General features: G+C 36.1%; 1 protein-coding gene and 1 pseudogene across 1 annotated transcript; both read left to right on the plus strand.

Annotated features, from left to right (window-relative positions):
• Nucleotides 1–6,627: 6,627 nt before the first annotated feature.
• On the plus strand, nucleotides 6,628–8,933 carry LOC132059246 (uncharacterized; annotated as a pseudogene).
• An 8,655-nt stretch (nucleotides 8,934–17,588) lies between these two features.
• LOC132059247 (protein ACCELERATED CELL DEATH 6-like) lies at nucleotides 17,589–21,660 on the plus strand. Its single transcript, XM_059451804.1, has 3 exons — nucleotides 17,589–17,829; nucleotides 19,597–20,135; nucleotides 21,018–21,660. Exons 2-3 carry the CDS (start codon nucleotides 19,713–19,715, stop codon nucleotides 21,606–21,608), a joined length of 1,014 nt encoding a protein of 337 aa, XP_059307787.1. The 5' UTR covers nucleotides 17,589–17,829; nucleotides 19,597–19,712; the 3' UTR covers nucleotides 21,609–21,660.
• Nucleotides 21,661–21,863: the final 203 nt, after the last annotated feature.

Below are 21,863 nucleotides of genomic sequence, written 5' to 3' on the forward strand. Positions count from 1 at the left end.
TTAGACGAGAAAATAAGATTAAACAGGGACTAAGCATTAAAGGTAACTAGCACACATAGGATAATAAGATGATGTTTAAGCCTCCAAACCTCCAACTCGACTTAAATGGGATTTCAACAGTTCGTAGGACCACACAGGAGAACATTAGAACTAAAACAAGAAATTTCTCATGCTTTTAGATGATCAGTGCGGCAGAGACCTAAAACCATGTTTCCCAGCAAAATACAGGATTAAATAAGCATAAACCATTATCGAAAGACAAATACAACTTCCTATTTCACAACATCGAACATGACTTCCTATTTTACGACGTTAAACTACGAATTTTCACAACAACTCCAATTCGAGACTGAAAATATTGTAAACACATAAACTCAAAACACAAATGTGCATCGAAATCACAATGAACTAAAAATGGGAGGAAATCACACTGACCTTTTGTAGGTGCAGTGAACAGGGGAGGAGGTCTCGGATTTATGCTCGAACACGAACGAACCCGAACCCGATTAAAGTAACTAAAGTTTCAAACCAACAAAATAGAATGATATGTGACTGTTCCTTTCCAGATATAGTGACTAAAAAGGGCAAGTATTTTGAAGAGTTCTTGTGGATGATCCCCCTCAAATGGGTAATGAAACGAATATTTATAGTCGACTTCTAGGGTTTCTCTCCGGTTTAAAATGGGCGGGATTTTGAGTTTGAAAGTTTCAAAATCTGGCCAAAATTGTTGGAAATCGAACGTTGGAGGAATTTTGGACGAACTTGTAACCCATCCACGTGAATCGGTCAGGTTTTTTACAGGTTTGCTTTGTTTTGCTTCACTGGGTTTTGATGCCTACGGGCTAAATGTGGACAAGCTTGCACGAAAATGGATGCACAGATCTGAGATGGTGAAAGAGGGTTTATTTCTTGGCTAGAAATAGCAAGGTAAAGAAAGAGAATAGAGCAGAGGAGGAAGGGAAAACTGTGCGTATTTGCACGAAAGTGAATAGGCAAAGATCTGCCATTGCTAAAGGAGGTTAGGATTTAGGTTAAAAATGGAAGGGATGAGGAAAAGGAGAAAGAGACGAAGGAGAGAGGAGCTGCGTTTTTTTTGAAGAAGAGAAAGAGAAGGGATTAGGTTTTTTGTTAAAGGAAATGGGCTGGACCGGGTTGGTGTGCGTGGTGTGGTTTGTGGTTGTTGAAGGGTATTAAAAGGTAATGGGCTGGTCCGTTTGGGCCATTAATTGGCCGAAAAGGTTGATCTTCTCCTCTATTTTAATTATCCTTGGGCTTCTAATTTAACAACTAGTACAATATATGTATTATGTGAAGATAAATAATAATTAGTATGTAGAAGGTAAAGGATTTAATAAAGTAAAATTAATTTAACGAGTACAAATCTTAGAAATGAAACGATGACGAACCATTTAAAATTTGTGATAAAGTAACGAAAGTAATGTCGATAGTGGCATAGTGAAAATGAAAATAATGATAAAAATAAAAAATAGTAGCGAAAATAAAATATTTAGGTTTAATTAATTTAAAAACCCAAGGAAATAAATTTGAATAAAGGAGGGACAAAATTGGGTATCAACAAAGATTATGCCACATCATACGTATTAAGATACCCTGTGAGGTTTATGTTGATACTTTAGTTGGCCGATGAGTGCGTTTGAGAAATGTCATGAGAGTCCGAATTACGAAGGAAGTCCTCGCTATAATTTTCGTAAACCCTAGAGTTAGTAGTAACTCTTAATCATTATTTATGAATCGAGGAAAATGGTTTCATGATTCTAGCTCATGTAGGTGCTACTCAGTGTCATGTTCCCATGTACATGTTTATATGTAATCACATATTTAGTTCTCATGATCCATGACCATGTTTTCATGTAATCATGTCAAGCTCTTATGTTTCATGTCATTTTCATCACGTTCATGTATTCATGCCATGTCCAGTCCCATACCTAACCAAGACCCATCATTCGAGGACGAATGATCCCAAGGGGGAGATATTGTAACACCTCGTATCTTAGAACTCATGTTAGACTCGTAATGTTAGAGTTTTAGAGAAAAATTTGAAAGTTTGTACGGATTACGAAAGTGGTTGACCAGCCTATTTTGGGCACCCGTAACTCCTTGATTAGTTGATAATTTGAGAAAACTTAAAACATGAAAGTTGTAGCCCCTTTGGAATATCTTTCCAACGGTATCTTATGAAGCTCGAGTCCGTGCTAAGAGTTATACCTGTTTTACTATCCTTTGGTTGGAGCAAAATTTTTCAGATTTTGGGTTACGTTTTTAGCCTTTTCCTACTCGAATTGGGACTCCTTATTTTATTATTGTATGAAGTAAAAACGTCCCTAACACTATTCTAAACCCTAAGAGACTATTCTCTTCTCTCTTCTCTCTTCTCTCTACCTCCATCCCTAAAGAACCTAGACACTTCAATCTTGCAAGAAACTCATTCTTGCAATCAAGAAAAATCAAGAAACCTTCAAGAATTTGGTTTGGCAATCTAGTTTCCTAAGGTTTCCTCCAAGGTAAATATTTTAATCAAGAACCTTTGTATTCTACAAGATTTATCATTTATAAAGACTAGAATAAATCCATCCATCCCGTTACCCTATAAAAATCAAGAGTTGTAAAAAGTTGGAGAAAACTTTAGTATTTTTCTATTGAGTTTCATTCCGACCAGCCATATTAATTTGGTGTTTCCCGATAATCTAATCGTTGGATCAAGCCCAAAATTTAACGGAGTGTTCATAACACATAATTTTAAAATATGAACGGTGGATATTGGATTTCGAGGTCCGGAGCAGTACCCTTTGAGCCACGAACAGTAGCTACGAAAATCAGTGAAAATCCTCTCAAGGTTTCCAAATTCAAAGCTTTTGGAATTCTTCTTCAAAGATTCTAACTTTTCTTCAAGTTTTGGAGAGATTAAGGTATGTAGAGTTACTATCTACGTGTGAGAACATCATTGTTCTTCCCCACGCCTCATAATCCATAAATTATGATTCTTTACGAAAACTAGGGTTTCTATACTATGTTCATGATAACCCTAGGTCCATGTCCATGATTATATTGTGTATGAATTGTTATAATTCCATCATTGAGTTCTTAATATTTCATTATGATTATTAAGAATCTGTCCGTAATCCATGAAAACCCATATATCTCATTCCATGGGTTCATACATGCTAGTTTATGATATATTATGCTATTTTCAAGAAAATACTATACATGTTTTACAAGTTCATGCAAGCAAGCTATAATTCATGATATCCATGTACAAGCAAGTTATATTCATGAAAACCATGGGCGACAAGTGCCACTTATTTTACATGTTCAAGTTTTTGGAGTTGCTTTAATTACCGAGGAAGGCTTGTGATAGCCCGAAACTACGTAGCCACCGTAGGATGAGGATCGCTCCACCCATGTCCCGACGATCTCTCATAATGATGGATCATTTCATATTTTATTAAATCTCATGTTCCCCGGCAAGGACCGAGTGTTCTGCTGGCGGGACGCAAGCACCAGACCATGGATCGGTTATAAGTTATTGCTCTCCCTACTTATGATATTTTTACCATGTTATATATATATATATATGTGTGTGTGTGTGTGTGTGTATTCATGTTCATGACCAGGTTTCAGTTCCTATCATTATTATTTCATGTCCCATATTACTTCATTCAGTTGCTTTACATACCAAAAGACATTCAAAGTGCTGACGTCCCCTTTCTATTACCCGGGGGACTGCGTTTTCACGATGCGCAGTGCGATATATAGGATGACACATACGCTCGTGGACAAATTCGTATCGGCTTATTGGTGAGCCCCATCTCATTCGGATTTAGTCAACTTTTGTTTTATGATTAGTTATGCATCTAAGGTATCTTTGGGGCCTTATCCTAGTAAGTATGTTTTCCAATCGGACTCATGATAGAGGTTTCATAGATTAGACAAGTCGATTATGTTATGTCAGACATTCGGAGTCGTATAGCCATTTTGGCTCATTCATGTTATTTCCGCACTCATGTTTAAACAAGTATTTTTATTAAGTATTATGACTTACTACGTTTTATAAAGGCTCATCATGCATTCACGTTATATTCCGCTCATGTTATGCCTCATGATGATTCAATAAGCGTGTGGTTCGCTCGGTCACATGCGCATAGGCACCGAGTGCCGTGTTTCGCCCAGGCCACGGTTCGGGGCGTGACAATTTACTTCCTTGACTCCTTCAAACTGTCTTTGTTATTTACTTCCTTGACTACTCCAAACATTACTGCCTTCAAACTGTCTTAGTTATTTACTTCCTTGACTTCATACAATTCCGCCTTGTAATTCCTTGAACATTAGAAAATACAATAAAATAGAAAAAAATAAGAAAGTAAAAGACCGAAAACTCAACCGTTTGTGAACCAATGTTGAAGCGTTCGATTGCCGGAAGACTTTCAGTGGACTTGAAAATGCCATATTTCGACTTCGTGGGTGACTTGATGGCATTATCAGCGCCGGAAACCGATGTTACAGATACTCATTGATCTTGATCTTATCACCATCCTGTAAATCCTCAATTTTAATGTCAGTAAGTTCATTAATATTGTCACGATGAATACTGATTTTTAATTCTTCCTTCTCTGAATATCCGCTTCTCTTACCCTTGCTCAACTTGAAGGAATACAAGTAGCCACAATGAAAAGGGTAGCAGTATTTAAGAGGTTTTGGTACGGTGTCCATTAGTTTTTCTTAATGTAAAATGGTTAAGGAAAGATGATTTTAAGGGAAAACAAATTGAAAGAACCCTTTCAGGGGAAAGCACTAATAAAAGAAACGTTTTGAGTATTAGTTATAATAAAATAAATAAAAAGGGAGGAAATAAATAAATAGGAATCTTGATCATTGAAGCATGCCACGTATGCGGGGCTATGTCCTGCCTTTATATATAATATAACAATGAGTTCTATATAAGCAGAAGAAATAAAACTTTACCGAAAGATAAAAATGTAATTCACTCTAAACTCCATACCGCTAAACTATAATCAATATTTATAGTAACTGAAGCTTAATTTTTTTGGCATATTGCAAGAACAACAGTCATTGAGTTATTATAGGAGGAGGTTCTGTTTTTCAATGAATAGCCTTCTGTAATAAACAAATTTACCTAATATATTTATGGGTTTATGATTCGGCTTAGCAGTGAGATTCTGTTTATAACCTATTGATTGTTGAATTAATTTATATTGATCACTGTGAAATTTGTGTGGATCCACTTCCACACTGCGGATGTACCAACAGATCTTGTCGGGCATTTTTTGCGAACACTTCATATGAGTCACAATAAGCATGTCGTGTTGGTCTGTTTTTTACTCAGAACAAAACTTGGTAAGTACCTATTATCCAACTCTGCAGTAACGTTGGTACTTGGTAACAGCGATGGAGTGAACAAAGATGACTGAAATAAAAATCGAAAGCGCAAGTAAATGTAGCACAAAAATGAAGATGACAATGGGAGAAGAACGTAAATATTAGCAGGAAAGCATAAAGAAATTGAATAAACGTGAAGCAAGGGAACAATAGATTTTAAAATGTGAGAAGGAGCAATACATACATAGAGAGAGAGAGAGAGAGGGAGGGAAGGTTCTTCTGTGTTTTTTTTTTTTTTTTTTTTTTTTTTTGTTGCTCTGCATCACCTGCAACATTATTGGTTTTCTGACTTAGAATTCGAGTCATTTCCGCAAGCTGTGGGGGATGTCTCTCTGTTAGGGCATTTCTGCGAACACTTCATGGGCGTCAAAAAGAAGCATGTCGTTTTGGTCTTTTTCTTTTCTCAGAATGAACTTGTAAGTAGTTTGTTATCCAGTTCTACAGTAATGTTGGTAACAGCGATGGAGGGAATAAAAGACGAACTGATGTAAAAATCCAAAGCTGAAGTAAGTGTAACATGGTAAATGAAGATGGCAGTGAGGGTAGAAAGTAGATGTTATTAGCAAGGGAAATTCAAGAAATTGATCAAACTGTGATGGAAGAGAACATTAGATTGTAAAAGAAGAGAAGAAACGATACATACACAGAGAGAGCGGGGAGAATAGAGTGAATTAAGAATAACTAATGGTAAGAAGCAGTTGATATTTTTAAGCGGTGTCATTTCCGTATGGAATGCCGACGGGGTTTCTTTAATTTTTTTCTTTGTGAAAGGCTAGGGTAAAAATCCAAAAATTTGTAAAAAAACATAAATACAATCCCTGCATTTGTGTTGTTGCCACGCGTGTGACCTTTGTCCCCGCTTTTTTATATATATATATATGAGATTTATAATACTGCCTCGTTGTACCAACTACCAAAAGGAAAGCCAGGAATATTCCTGCATATCTCTATGAAAGCCAATTACTACTTGATTTTCTTCTTCTAGATAGCGAATTTTTTGTCGGGGCTCTTACCTTCTAGATTCCACATTATTTCTAGTTTCCCAAACTTAATTTTTATGGTAGAACCCAGATTTTGTGTATATAAAAGGCTATATCCTCTTCAGTTCTCCCAACAAAGCATATTGTGAATTTTGTTAAGTATTAAGTGCAATTGGATCTACTCTTTCTTGATTTTATTACTTAAAATTGTGACTTTTTACTGTAATTCAATATGAGTTTAGGGGACGAAAAGAAAAATGTGGTAGTGATCGGAGGTGGAGTTGCTGGCTCTCTTGTTGCAAAGACTCTCCAAAACGAGACCAATGTCTTTCTTATTGATGAGTAATTATTTCTCCTCCTACCCTTCTCTCATTCTTTAGCGATTGCCTCCTTTATTTTCTTGATTTTTCATGAAAACTAATTTGCATTGTTTATTGTTTTATGTATGAAATTTTTACACAAAAGAATATTTTGAGATAACATGGGCAAGCTTAAGGTCTATGGTTGAATCTTCATTTGCTAAAAGATCAGTCATTTCTCACTCTGAGTACCTTCCTCATGCCAAAATCATTACATCAGCTGCAGTTAACATCACAGACACCGATATTTTGAGCAAACAAGGCGATCGAATTCCCTATGACTATATCTTCTTGTTGCCACTGGTCATACACAAAATACTGCTTGGACTAAAACAGAGAAAATCAGTCAATACCAAGCAGGTAAGACATGCATGGTTCACAATATTTATTAATAGCGTAGTACATCGACAAACCCTTATACTTGTCGGTAAATTTCAGTTAGACGCTCACTTTTTCGATTAAGCACCGAATATATGATAAAGTATTCTTATTAGACACTTACAACTTAAATTTTGGAAAAGCTTTTTGCATGTGCATGTTATCAAGTGTCCATTATGTAGATAAGTTAACCATATAAAATAAGTCACCTTCTTTAATTATAAACATTAGCCTCAATTGGAACAGACCTAAGGTTTTACGTCCTAATGAGGTTGATGTGTATAATTAACGGATGTGATATATTTTAAGTGATTAATTTATGTACATAATAAGCGCTTTAGAACATGAGGAAAAATTCAAAATTTGAGCTAAAAATATCTAATAAGAACATTTTATCATGTGTTGAGGTGTCAATTAGAACAGGCCATAGTTAGAGTATCCAAATGAAATATACTGGCAAAATTAAGGGGCTGCCGATGTATTCCGCCTTTATTAATAGACATTCACTAATACAAATTTATTGTTGCTTAAGTCTGCTTTTTCTTGGTTCACAGAGTATGAAAAGATAAAATCTGCAAACTCCATATTAATAGTGGGAGGAGGGCCAACAGGTGTGGAGCTAGCTGCTGAAATTGCTGTTGATTTTCCTGATAAGAAAGTAACTCTAGCGCACAGGGGATCAAGATTGTTGAAATTTATCGGAGAAAGCGCCAGCAGAAAGACTAGGAATTGGCTTACTTCTAACAAAGTTGAAGTCATTTTGGGACAAGCTGTTGATTTGAACTCTGCATCAAACACAATAGCATCCACGATTTAATGTAGTCATTAAAGAGTATTGTTTAGGGGGAGATTAATCCCCCAATAGAGTTTATGCTTCTTTATTGGTTTTTCAACGTGTAGGTCACTTGACCAAATCATATTATAATATTATGTCTTTTTAGCATTAAAAAAAAAAAAAAAAAAAAAAAAAAAAAACTCTGCATCAGATGGCATTTATCAAACATCGGGCGGAGAAACCATAGTTGCTGATTGCCATTTTATTTGCATCGGAAAATCAATTGGTTCGTCATGGCTAAAAAAATACTATTTTGAAGGATAGTTTGGAAAGTCAAGGAAGGCTAATTGTTGATTCAAATTTAAGGGTCAAGGGACATAAAAATATTTTTGGAATTGGGGATACCACTGATATTTCGGTAAGTAAATGAATCTTTTCTCAACCTCATAATGTTGTTATTGCATCGGATTTGTTCTTAACTTTGCGATGGTGAAATACAGGAACTTAAAGAAGGATATTTGGCTCAAGGTCAAGCAAAAATAGCTGCAAAGACATCGCTTGTTAATAAAGGGAGCAAAAGATCAGAAATTAGCTATGTATAAGCCAGGAACTAAGGCATTTGCCATAGTTTCTTTAGGGAGAAAAAAAGCAGTGGCTCTTTTCCGTATTTCTCTATTGCTGGACGCGTCCAGGCATGATAAAATCCGGGGATTTATTTGTTGGGAATATGCGGAAAGGACTTGGTCTACAGCCTGATGTTTAATCATCTTAACATCATCAGAATGTATGGATCTTTTACGAGTCGCTATATGAGTTGGTGTGTTAAGTTTGATGGTTCTTCTTTTAAAGAAATGTTGTTTTAAGTTTCATAGTTCTTCTAATAAGTAGTCTATCAAGTCAGAAAAGTTATTCTAACTGATTTGTTTCCTCTTTTTGATTTTATTTTCAGTGTTGAATTTGATTATGCTAGAGTGTGGAGTTGCAATTTTCGTAAAGTAATGTAATAGATGTCCATTTTATTTTCTCTACTTCTTCTGCAAACTAGGCTGAGAGTGTCATACAACTCTTTAAAATTGTTTCAAAAGAGATACTTTCATTAAGAGTATATGCTCCTCTATTTTAACCAAGATGTGCTATTTAATATTCCATATTGGCTCGTATACACCCATAATTGAAGGCTATCTGAGGTCAAATTTGAAGGTCTGTTAATGTATTATGCTCTTTTTCATAACAGGTTGAACTTCTGGGTAACAACATAGCGCAAAGAAACTTTTGTTTGTACACCTTATGCATCCCTTTGAATTATCTAAACACCGATGCAATTCACACCCAAAAACACGTTCACAAAGCTCCACACATCATATTTTGATGTTGCAAAATATATTAACGTGACCTGGGAGGTGGGATAAAATAATTTCAAGTTTGATGGGGTAAGATGAGATATGCAAAATTAAGTATGGGATTAAATGTATACCGTGTTTGGTTGATGGTATAAATTTAATCTGGGATAATTTTATACCGTCAACCAAGATAAATTTAAACCGTCAATCAAATACAGCATAAATTTAATCATAGACTTAATTCTGAATATCCCACCTTATCCCGCGTAGCAAACCTAAGTCCTAATAAGGTTTTGATAAATGAAAATGAATTATGGATATAAGTAAAACTTTTAAGTAGAAAATCAGAATATCAATTACCAGTAAATATATTTTTGCATGATGTGCGCGTAACAGAGGTTTAAACAACTCAAGTATTTAAATCATTTGCTTTCTGTGATTTGAACCCAATTTATTACACATAGAAGTGTGCATAGCGCAGTTTCTTTTTCTCTCATTTGAACTTCAAATTGCAGAATTGCAGGTACAAACTCCAATCTTTTCTCTGTAAAATTAGAGGGTGAATCATATAATTTTAATTTCTTATTTATTTTCTGTCTCTTTGGCTGAACTTGAGAACACTATCTTTGATCATCTTTGTTTGAGTTAAAAATTTTGGGAACTTCAATTTCTGTTACTATATGCTGTAATTCGATTATCTTTCTATTTTGTTGTAGTTACTGTTCATGATGTTGTCACGCTTTCTATCGTATTTTGCCATGACTTCTTCATTCCTGTTATTACCTTTTCCGAACTGCTTTGAATTGTTTTTTCCGTGAGCCGAGCGTCTATCAAAAACAACCTCCAAGGTAGGGGTACGGACTGCTACTCTGCTTAAACTCTACCCTCCCAGATCCCACTTTGTGGGATTACACTGGGTATGTTGTAAAATTTTTGGGAAACAAAACCTGCAACTGGGTAAGGATTTGAGACTCAATCTGTGTACTAAAATTTGGAAATAGAGGAGAGTTTACACTCCCGAAATTGTTTACATTGACTAGAATTCCTTCCTGCCCACAAATGTTTGTAATAGTGCCTCAAAGAAAGAATTGTTGCCGCCTACCTGTGTGAATGTAAAGCCTGTGTTGATTGTCTTTTGGGTTAAGTATTATTTTCCTGGAGTATAGTTCTGATATACGTGCAATGTTCTCACTTGTCCACTTAAGCGAATAATTTAACCAAAATGGGGGTGTGCTTTAGTGAAAAATACTCTGTATGGTGACACTGATATGTGCTGCTTAGCCTACAGTGAGATTCGAAGATCCTGGAGAGCCTTTTTGAAACACTTGGAATTTGCTGACTTGTTGTGAAACATTAGTTCAGGGTTTGGTCAAAGAATGTACTGCTTTTTATATCGTATTTTCTCGTTGTTGTTGTTTACTGCTTTCATTTTCGTTTTTTTTTTTTTTTTTTTTTAACTATTTTGAAATGTTTTACTTGATTCGAGGGTCTGTTGGGAACAATCCAGTGGCGGAATCACAGCCCAGCAAGGGTGTTCAACCGAACACCCTTTGCCAAAAAAACATATCGTGTAGACATGTAAATTATTACGTATTACAGACATATATTACATATTGAACACCCTTAATATATAGATTATATGAATTCGAACACCCTTGACAAAATTCCTAGCTCTGCTACTGGAACAACCTCTCTATCAAGACCCGACCAATGAGATCACCCTGGGTATGTTGTTGTTGTTATGTTTTCCACTGCTCACACTTGAACTTTTGTTTTGGGTTGGTTAGTATTAAATTCCTTTGCAAAAAAAGATGAGTTGATTCTGTCAAGAGGGGGTGAATTAACTGATCATCATTTACACTAATGACTTTAACAATATTCTTAGTAGGGGTATATATTCTTGATTTTTCAAAAGTTTATCAAGAAAACCACCGTTCCTCGTCTGCTTTTTAATTTTTTACTGTCTAATTGAAACAAAAGTCAAATATCATATTCCTTCAGTTTGGTTACGTTCAATTTTTCTTTTTCATTTTTAATCTTTTTAATTAAATATATAGTAAGAAAAGAGATCTTCTAGATCTTTTCACCCTTGCAAAATATTCTAACCCCGCGTTTGGGGTTGACGACGACACTCTCAAAGCCAATGTAACTAAAACCTTGAGGTTGACAACTTTTAAATAAGTAAATATCAGCTGGCCACAGTATGTGAAACAAAGACTCTTCAAAGATTCGTCAAGATTAGTCTTTTCCTATATAGAAACTATTAGCAAGTGATTCATGGTATGTTTCCACGTTTCAAGGCTAAAGTTACTTTTTTTAAGGCTAGGAAAAAAAAACCTTATTTTGAAATTTGAGGTGTTTGATCGACCAAAAAAAATTGCTTTTGAATAGCACCAGAAACCTTACCTAAAAATGAGCTATTGTTCGTGCTCGAAAACTGAAACTACAGACCACAAAATTCAACCTTTACCGTTGAAATCCAAGAACCAGATGTTGAGAATCCTCAGTTCATTTTCAACCTAAAATAAGCCATTGTTCGTACTTTTGAATAGCAGCAAAAACCTTACCTAAAAATGAGCTATTGTTCGTGCTCGAAAACTGAAGCTACAGACCACAAAATTCAACCTCTACCGTTGAAATCCAAGAATCAGATGTTGAGAATCCTTAGTTCAAATTTCAGCACAATCCAACGGTTAACGAATCAGAAAACGCAACTTGAAGCGGACTACTGTAGCTGATTTTCCTCGTGCAAAATCAGCTTTTCTCTCTCAAGTTTTCTCTCTATATGGCTGTTATGAATTCACCCTTGTGTTCTGAAAATAAGACCTAAGTTGGTCATATATATAATGGGATTTAGGGCAAAGTGGGCTAGGTCCAAAAGGTGTTTTATTAATCCACATAGGAAGGGAAAAAGCCCAAAAATCCAACAATTTTCCCCCTCCCGACTATGTGGAGGAGACCGCCATCCCAACGATCATGCAACACTCGCCAAACTTCCCTCTTGAAAAAGCTTTAGTCAACATATCTGAACCATTATCATCTGTGTGAATTTTCTCAAGTTCAAGCAGCTTAGAATCTAACACATCTCTAATCCAAAGATATCTCACATCAATATGTTTCGACCTACCATGAAATGTAGAGTTCTTGCCAAGATGAATAGCATTTTGACTGTCGCAATAAAGCACATACCTCTCTTGAGCAAAGCCAAGTTCCTCCATAAATCTCTTCACCTAGAGCAACTCTTTACAAGCTTCAACTTCAGCAATAATAAGCTCAGTTTCTATAGTAGATAGAGCAACACCATTTTACAACCTAGATTGCCAAGACACAGCTCCCCCGAAGTATACTTGCAAGTATCAACATCATCGGCCATATCTGAATCAGTGTAACCACAAAGAATAGGCTTCCGTGTCCCAAAACACAAACTCAGACCAGAAGTGCCACAAAGATAGCCCATAATCCACTTCACAGCATTCCAATGCTCTCTTCCTGGATTAGAAAGAAAACGGCTAACAATACCAACAACATGAGAAATATCTGGTCTTGTACAAATCATCGCATACATCAGATTGCCAACGGCTGAAGCATAAGGAACTTTCTTCATACCTTCCTTCTCATCATCACTAGAAGGACACTGCTTCATGCTCAATTTGAAGTGCATAGCTAAAGGTGTACTGACAACCTTAGCTTTATCCATGTTGAACCTGCGAAGTACTTTCTGAATGTACTTTTCTTGTGATAACCACAACTTCTTGGCCTTTCTGTCATGAACAATCTGCATGCCAAGAATCTGACTCGCTAGTCCCAAATCTTTCATAACAAAAGACTTATTCAACTCTTGCTTCAACTTTTGAATTCTGCAAGCATTATGACCAATAATAAGCATGTCATCAACATGAAGAAATAGAATGATAAAATCACCATCGAAGAATTTTTGCACAAAAACACAATGATTTGAAAAGGTCTTCTTGAAGCCCTGTTGACTCATAAAAGAACCAAACTTCTTGTACCACTGCATGAGAGTTTGTTTTAAACCATACAAGCTCTTCTTCAATTTGCAAACATAATTCTCTTTACCCTTGACTTCAAAACCTTCTGGTTGCCCCATATAAATTTCTTCATCTAAGTCACCATAGAGAAAATCAATTTTAACATTCATTTGTTCAACCTCTAAATCTAGACTTGCAGCCAAGCCCAGAACAACCCAAATGGATGACATCTTCACAACTGGAGAAAAGATATCATCAAAATCAACTCCCTTTTTCTGATTAAATCCCTTGATAACCAATCTAGACTTGTACCGTTGAACTGGATTACCATCTTTATGTTTCACCCTGAAAACCCACCTGTTTTTCAAAGCTATTCAGTCTCTAGAAAGCTTAACCAGATCAAATGTGTAATTATCATGCAAGGATTTAATCTCATCTTGCAGAGGTGAAACTACTTTTCTCTATTTTCACTATCCATGTCCTCATCAAAACTTTCAGGTTATCCCCGTCAATCAAGAGTACAAACTCATTGGGAGAATAACGAGATAAATGTACTTTCTCTCTAGTAGATCTTCTGAGTGAGCTCTCTGGAGCATCAATAGCAGCTGGTTGCTAGCCAGCCACATCATCTTCCACTGGAGCATCAATAACATCATGCTGGTCATTCTGAGCATGATCATTATCTTCATTATCAACTTGATTTTCACTATTTTGAAGATTTTCTTCAGGTGTTATAGTCACGGGAGCTGGATCAACATCAACTAAGATCTTACTACTCTGAGTATTAACCTTCTCAGCTTTGTCAAAATCTTCAATTGTCTGGTCTTCAAAAAACACAACATCATGGCTTTTAATAAGTTTCTTCTCAACTGGATCATAAAAATGATAGCCAAATTCGTCTTGACCATAACCAATGAAGATTCACTGCCTAGTTTTAACTTCCAGCTTTGAGCTCTCATCCTTAGGAACATGCACAAAGGCCTTACACCCGAAGACTCTCAGATGAGCATAAGAGACATCCTTACCAAATCAAACTATGTCAGGGACATCACCATCCAAAGCAACAGTAGGAGATAAATTGATAACATAAGTAATAGTATTAAGTGCTTCTGCCCAAAATGAATGCGAAACTTAGCATATGAAAGAAAACATCTAACCTTGTCAATTAGAGTTATGTTCATCCTCTCTGCTAAACCATTTAACTGAGGAGTCTTTGGAGGATTTTTCGGATGCCGAATACCCTGTTGTCTACAATAATTATCAAAAGGACCAATGTATTTACCACCATCATCTGAACGGATGCATTTTAGTTTCTTCCTTGTCTATCTCTCAATCAAGGCCTGGTAAGTCTTGAACACATCAAGTACTTGATCCTTAGACTTCAAAGAAAATACCCAGAGTTTGCGAGAATGATCATCAATAAAAATCATAAAGTAAAGTGCACTACCACGAGAAATTACTTTAAAAGGACCACACAAATCAGTATGTACCAACTCCATCAAATCAAGATTTCTTGAAGGCGAATGACTCAGAAAAGAAAATCTTTTCTGTTTCCTGGCTAAGCAATGAACACGTCTCTTTAACTTTGCTTGTTTCACTCCAGAAAGCAAATTTTTATTAGCCAAATTATCAATCCCCTTCTCGCTCATATGACTCAGCCTTCTATGCCATTACTTAACCAAATTTACTAAGTCACTACAAATGGAGCCCTGAAACAAGTACAAGTCAGATATGTTGTTACCTCGAGCCACAATCGTTGAACCTCTAAGAAGCTTCCACTGGCCACCACCAACGGTTTTATCATAACCTTCATCATCAAGCTTTCCTACATAAATTAAATTCAGACGAACATCTGGAGCATGCTTGACATTGTTAAGAACCAACCTTGAACCATTCTTACTTTTCAAGCAAACTGTGCCAACGCCAAATACCTCAACCTCACTATCATTGCCCATTCGTAACATTCCAAAATTACCTGGCAAAGTATTAAGAAGTGGTGTATTAAGAAGCCAAAGTGCCTGTATTTCTTCATCAAAATTGACACCCATTCCAAACAGCTGATCAAGGACACCCTGAAAATTATTTATATGATCAGAAATAAGACTGCATCTTTATATCTAATATTCATCAATTGTTTCAGCAGAAACAACTTGTTAGTGCCAGTCTTCGAAGCATAAAGTGTCTCGAGCTTTTCCCACAAACTTTTAGCATTTGTCTCATTCACAATATGATTTTGAATATTATCTTCAACCCATTACATAATATAGCCACAAACCTGTAAGTGCTCAAATTCTCAATCCTCATCATTCATAGACTCGGGTTTCTTAGAAGCAAACATAGGTAAATGCATTTTCTTGACAAATAGAAGATCTTTCATCTTGCTTCTCCAAATATGGTAATTATTGCCATTTAAACAAACTATCTTGCTCATATTCACCTCCACCATTCAAATAGACAATCAACACAATCAAATATAACCACAAGCTCTGATGCCACTTTGTTGGGAAGAAACAAGCAATAACCAAAATGCACGACAAGGTAACAGTGGAAGAAATACCCAAGTCAAAACTTCCCACACTATTTGAACCAAGGAAATAAACACTAGCACAAATGGAAATCCGGGCAACAACTATACCAACAATAAAATAGTAAAGCAAGCAAAAATAAATCGAATGCAAGAGACACCAAATTTACGTGGTAAAACCCCTTCAATGTGAAGAGAAAACAGCCACGGGACCTCCGGCACACAAAAGCTCCACTATAATCAACAAGAGTGATAATAATGTTCTCCAAATGTCGAACATCAACGCCAAATACGGAGCAACAATACATAAAAGATAACACCAAAACTAGTGAAGAAAGGAGAGAAATCACCCCTAAAAACTAGCTACTATTCGTGCTCGAAAACTGAAGCTACAAACACAAAATCCAATCTCGACCATTGAAATCCAAGAACCAAATGTTGAGAACCCCAGTTTAAATTTCAGCATGATCCAACGGTTAACGAATTGGAAAACACAATTTGAAGCAGACTGCTGTAGCTGATTTTCCTTGTGCAAAATCAGCTTTTCTCTCTCAAGTTTTCTCTCTATATGACTGCTATGAATTCACTCTTGTGTTTTGAAAATAAGACCTAAGTTGGTCATATATATAGTGGGCTTTAGAGCAAAGTGGGCTAGGTCCAAAAGATGTTTTATTAATCCACATAGGAAGGGAAAAGGCCCAAAAACCCAACAATTTGATCAACAAAAAGAAGTGCTTTTGAATAGCACCAGAAACATTTTTTCTACCGTTAGGAAGAAGCTACAAATATCTACTTTTTGCCACAGCATATGAAGTAAATAGTATATAATTTCCTTTCTTCTTTTTTCTTTTTGGTTTCTATTGTGAGCGCCCCCCCCCCCCCCCCAACTTTTTTCTTTTTCTCTTTTTCCCCTCTTGCTCGTTGGAGTAGTCCAACAACAACACACTCAGCCACAAGGGGAGTATGAGGAGAGTAAAATGTACGCGGACCTTACCTCCTTCTTGTGGGATAGAGAGGTTGTTTCCGATAGACCCTCTTTGATAGTTCGTCAACTATAAATACGAGTTTATTCTTCCTTTTCCTTATGGTCTCTTTCTTCTATCACTCTTTTTCCTCTTTGGAGTAACAATGCCAACGCTATAAAATAATATCTTTTCTCGTAGCTTTAAAATCTTTCATAATAAATATTCAAAACAATTTCTCTATTTAAATAATCTTCTTGAAAAATGTGCCTTGATACTTGTCTTTTTTTAATAATTTGATACTCAAAAGCACTTTTAAAAATGATTGGCCAAACACAATATGCTTATCAAATACTGAAAAAAGCAATCATCAAACGAATTAGCCAAACAAAAATTAGTTCTCTTCAAAAGTACTTTTCTAAAAAGTTGTTTTGACAAAAATACTTATCAGAATAAGCAGTTTTTGACAGCTTGACCAAACATGCTCTTGGTCACAAGATCTTATATAATTGGGAGACTTCCCTTAATACTACAACCACTAAATCAAAAGGGATGGATCCAACGTTGTACAAAGCAGCTGTGGAAGGCAATGTCCAGCTGATGAAAACAGATGTTGAAGTTGGCTGCCAAGTTACTCCACAAGGCAACACCATTCTGCATCTTGCAGCACTCTATGGTCACTTTGATTTGGCCCGAGAAGTTCTTACTGTTTCCCCAGCATTACTATGTCGTCAGAACAAGAAAAATGAAACCGCACTTCACGTGGCAGCAAAGGAAGGGCGCACAGAAGTAGTTCGCTTGTTACTATCTGGCGCCATAGGAGAGGCGAAGGAAACCCTTATGAGGATGACAGATGACAATGGTGATACAACTTTGCACAAGGCCGTGAGGAAGCAACATGTAGAGATGTGGTTAGGGTCTTGGTGAAAGAAGATCCTGAGTGTGAATTTCCAGCAAACAAAGCTGGGGAGACACCACTTTATCTTGCTGCGGAGTCTGGTTTTTATGATGCTTTGGTTGAAATCTTGGAATCCTGCAAGACACCAACTTATGCTGGTCCATGTCATCGAACAGCTTTGCATGCAGCAATAATTCATAGACGAGAAGGTAACTTTTCTTATTGATCTTACTTGCTGCATGTAATAGTTTGATACTAATATATATCTGGAGTGAATAGGTTAAAACATCCATAAACTAAATTATTAAAAAAAGGCATATGCACAAACAGGCCCTCAAACTTTATTTCAAACTTCAACTCGTATAAAGCAGATGGTTCAATAGTGAGTTGACAATGCAACGTGCCAACTCTTCTAAGATATTTTCAATATACAACACATAGCAGATGGTTCTAGTGAGGATGAGGCTAGCATCGTTCTACGAGAGGAGGGATCTTTCTTTTTTCATTTGAGTGTGTCTCAATATGGATGAACACAAGCACCTATGGAGTTGATATCAACCACTATAGAGAGCTCAACTTGTATAAAGTTGAACAAAATATAAACACAAATGTTGATGTGGCACACAGGAATGGAGCTACAATGCAACGTGGGGGTTCGGATGAACCCAGTAGCTTTTGCGTATACCTTCTATTAGTACTAAACAATCCAGTAGATATATTTCAATATAATGACGTGCGAACCCACTAACAAATATAGCAGATGGTTCAATAGTGAGGATGAGGGTAGCAAAGCATCGTTCTACGAGAGGAGGGATCGAAACCTGGCTCCTAGCGTTTCTTTCTTTTTCATTTGAGTTTTGTTTGTCGGTCCCACTGATGTTAGTCTTTTAGTTTTCCGTACTTAGACTTTTGCTTTCTTTTCTTATATTATCAAATATAATATATCCTCCACTAAGATTTGGTTAATGGTTCTTGAAATTAAAGTTTATAATAATCATCCTAGAGCTTTTCTAACGTCTGCTACTATTACCAAAACAGACAATTGGTTCCACATTTGAATTAGCTTAAATCCTTGAATTCAATGGACTTAAATGTCTTTTATTGGAAGGTTACAATGATTGTTATCCAATTTGGTTGACTATTTATTCTTTCTCTTGGCCTTTGCTTCATTATGAGATATCAATCTTTTTAATTTTATTAAATCCTTTTATCATTGGAGCTAGACTATTCATCCATTCTTATGAGATCAGTTTTGACGATTATAAATATTGAAAAGTCCTTTCTTGTGGGAGGAGTGATACTAAGAAATAAACTTTCTTCTTCTAACAGTTTTTTGGGTTGGGTTTTATATTATTTAATCTTTGTTAGATTCGTGAAGTCGGTTTTATCAAAACGTGACCTGTTAGTCATAGAAGAGCTTGTTGAAGACGAGTGTCTCTCAGGAGGAAAAAAAAAAGTCAACACGTGTCAGAGGTAAATGAAAGGACTGATATCACTTACTTATCCTTGTTCGTACCCAACTGTGAAATATCCTTCATTAGGACAAAATTGCCCTTGTTCTTAATTGACACGTGTCAAGCTATGAGATTGTTAACAATGTTCGTGATCGAATATTTTCCGTAAGATTTCCAACAAAATCATCACCGTCTTGCGAGTTTTATATCTAAACTATTGGGTACGTGCAGAACCCCCTGAACTACCGTGAACTCATTGTGCCAAGTGCACTCATTTCTAAGACATTTGTCATCTCCCACACGCCTCTTAACAAGTTGTTCCAAACATTTTGCCACATATATTCACCCGGGTGGTTTTAAATCTATAGGGAGTCATAGTCCAGGGGTAAACATGAACATCCAATAGTTATGAAACTCACAAAATGATGATAATTTAGGGAGGTTTTAGCCTATTCACTCAGATATCTGCGATCAGTTAATTTGAATATTTGTCCTTAAATCGTGGTTGTTTAATACATACAGAGTGCGCGAAATTACTATGGCAATGGAATAGATCATTATGCGAGGAAGCTGACAAATGGGGTTGGAATTCACTTCACTATGCTGTTAAACAAGGACTGAAAGAAATAGTTTCTGATATGCTAAGTTGGAAGACATCCTTAGGCTACTGTCCAGCCGGCAGTGAGGATGACTGGACGACCATATTTCACATTGCAGCCCATGAATTAGGTTGTGTACTCATGATGAAAGAGATAATAAAGCACTGCCCAGATTGTTGGGAAATGCTTAACAGCAGCGGCAGAAATGCTCTTCATGTTGCCATATTGAACAATAATAAAAGGGTAGTTAAATTCCTTTTGAATTCTCCAGGCTATAGTAATCTAATTGATGCCACTGATGAGGATGGCAATACTCCTCTCCATTTGCTTGCTGCTTCTGGATACTATATACGAGAATTAATAAACCATCCCAGAGCAAAGAAGATGGAATTTAACAAAGAAAACCAGACTCCATTGGATTTAGCTGTGTCTTCGGCTATCACAGGTTGGCCAGAAAATAAGGTATGCACCAAAACTTCCTACTCCCTCCGTCCTAATTTATGTGGCACCTTTTGAAAACGAGTTTCTTTTTACCAGAATTTTTTCATATGCCTTTTAAATATTTGAAGTTGTTCACTATTCATGTGATTTATAGTAGTATTCTTCACATAGTTTCCAAATATATAAATTTGATTTCAAAAAAAGTTAAAGCTTCTATGTCCGAATTCATAGTCAAAATTAAGAAGTTTGACTTTTAAAATCTGAATGATGCCACATAAAGTGAGACAAAGAGGAATACTTAGGCTCCCCTTTATTCGTAGCATGACTAGATTTCATTCCATTTATGTTTTTGGTGTTGGTAATACATGTGTTGACTCTTGCCTAATAATTTTTCCTTTTTTTCTTTTTGAAATAAAACAACTTAAGAAGGTAGCTGAAATTTAATAAATTAAATGCAAATATTTAAAGCTAGCTGTAAAATTGACCATTTTCGCCTTGTTTTGGAGCAACCGTTAGTACGAAGGGTATTTTTGAGCTACTTGGCCAGTTGGAGGGCATCTTTGAGTTAATTCACTAGCGGCGAGAGCATTTTTATGCCAAAAACGTATTGGAGGGTAAAGTTAACCTATTTCGAAGAGTTCAGAGGGTGTTTTTTGACCCTTTTCCCTTTTTACTATAGCTATGCCTTTTACAGAACTGATGTTTTTGGCATTTATGTCCAAAAAAAGATGTATGGAGTTGTGGTTCTAAACATTGAAAGCATATACAAGCTGCATCACGGACAATGACTTCTTAACCTATCTTACTGTACCAGAATTTATTATTTCCTTCAACCAATTTTTTTCAGCTAAACAAATTCTCTGTTCTTCAACTTTGTGTATAAACTCAACTGTGAAAACTTAGGGCTCACTGCTGAAGAATTTGTTAAGATTTGGTCAATTCGGAGGACGTGACTTTGAGATAAAACGGGAGGAAAAGCGAATGCCAACGACAGAAAATGAAACGGAGACGAGGTGGGAGAATTATAAAGGAAGGATCGATAATTATATGAAGGTAGCTCAGACTCATCTAGTTGTGGCCACACTAATAGCTGCAGTCACCTTCACAGCTGGTTTGACATTGCCGGGAGGCTTCGATAACAATCTAGGTCCCAATCAAGGGATGGCACTTCTAATAAGAAAAGTGGTTTTCAAAGCATTCGTTGTTACAAATGCCATTTCCTTTGTATGCTCTTCTGGTGCTGTATTCAGCTACATCGCCATGGCAGCAATCGATGCATTTGCCAAGAATCTCGCTGCTATCACGTTGTTATACCGACTCTCAACTTTTTGGCTGTTTATTGCTTTGGCAGCAGTTATGCTTGCATTTGTAGCTGGTACATATGCTACTTTGGCACATTCCACTACTACTCTTGCCATTGTAGTCTCTGCCCTCAGCAGCATCTACTTTTTTATGCTGTTTGTGTACATGTCAGCCATGAAATACGGCCTCTAGGTTGATTTGCCAAAGCATATTCAATCAATTGTAGCTTTAATTTCTTTGTTGAAATAAGTTGTTCAGTAAGATCAATATTTTCACCTTTTGTCAAAGACTCGTGCTACATATATAGGATCAGTTAATTTGCAAAGGATCAACTGTTCTATTACTATATACCCTTTCAGTTTTATATGTACACCAATTGACAAGAATATTGATTAGTAGAAATAAATAAGAAGTTTAAAATTAAATTGCTTCTAGATATTAAAATAT

Source organism: Lycium ferocissimum, chromosome 6, assembly GCF_029784015.1.
Source record: "Lycium ferocissimum isolate CSIRO_LF1 chromosome 6, AGI_CSIRO_Lferr_CH_V1, whole genome shotgun sequence".
Lineage (NCBI taxonomy): Eukaryota > Viridiplantae > Streptophyta > Magnoliopsida > Solanales > Solanaceae > Lycium > Lycium ferocissimum.

Coding starts and splice junctions, on each gene's coding strand:
- LOC132059247 (XM_059451804.1), top strand. CDS start 19,713: ATGCTAAGTTGGAAGACATCCTTAGGCTACTGTCCAGCCGGCAGTGAG. Junction 20,136..21,017: donor CAGGTTGGCCAGAAAATAAG/GTATGCACCAAA, acceptor GTGAAAACTTAG/GGCTCACTGCTGAAGAATTT.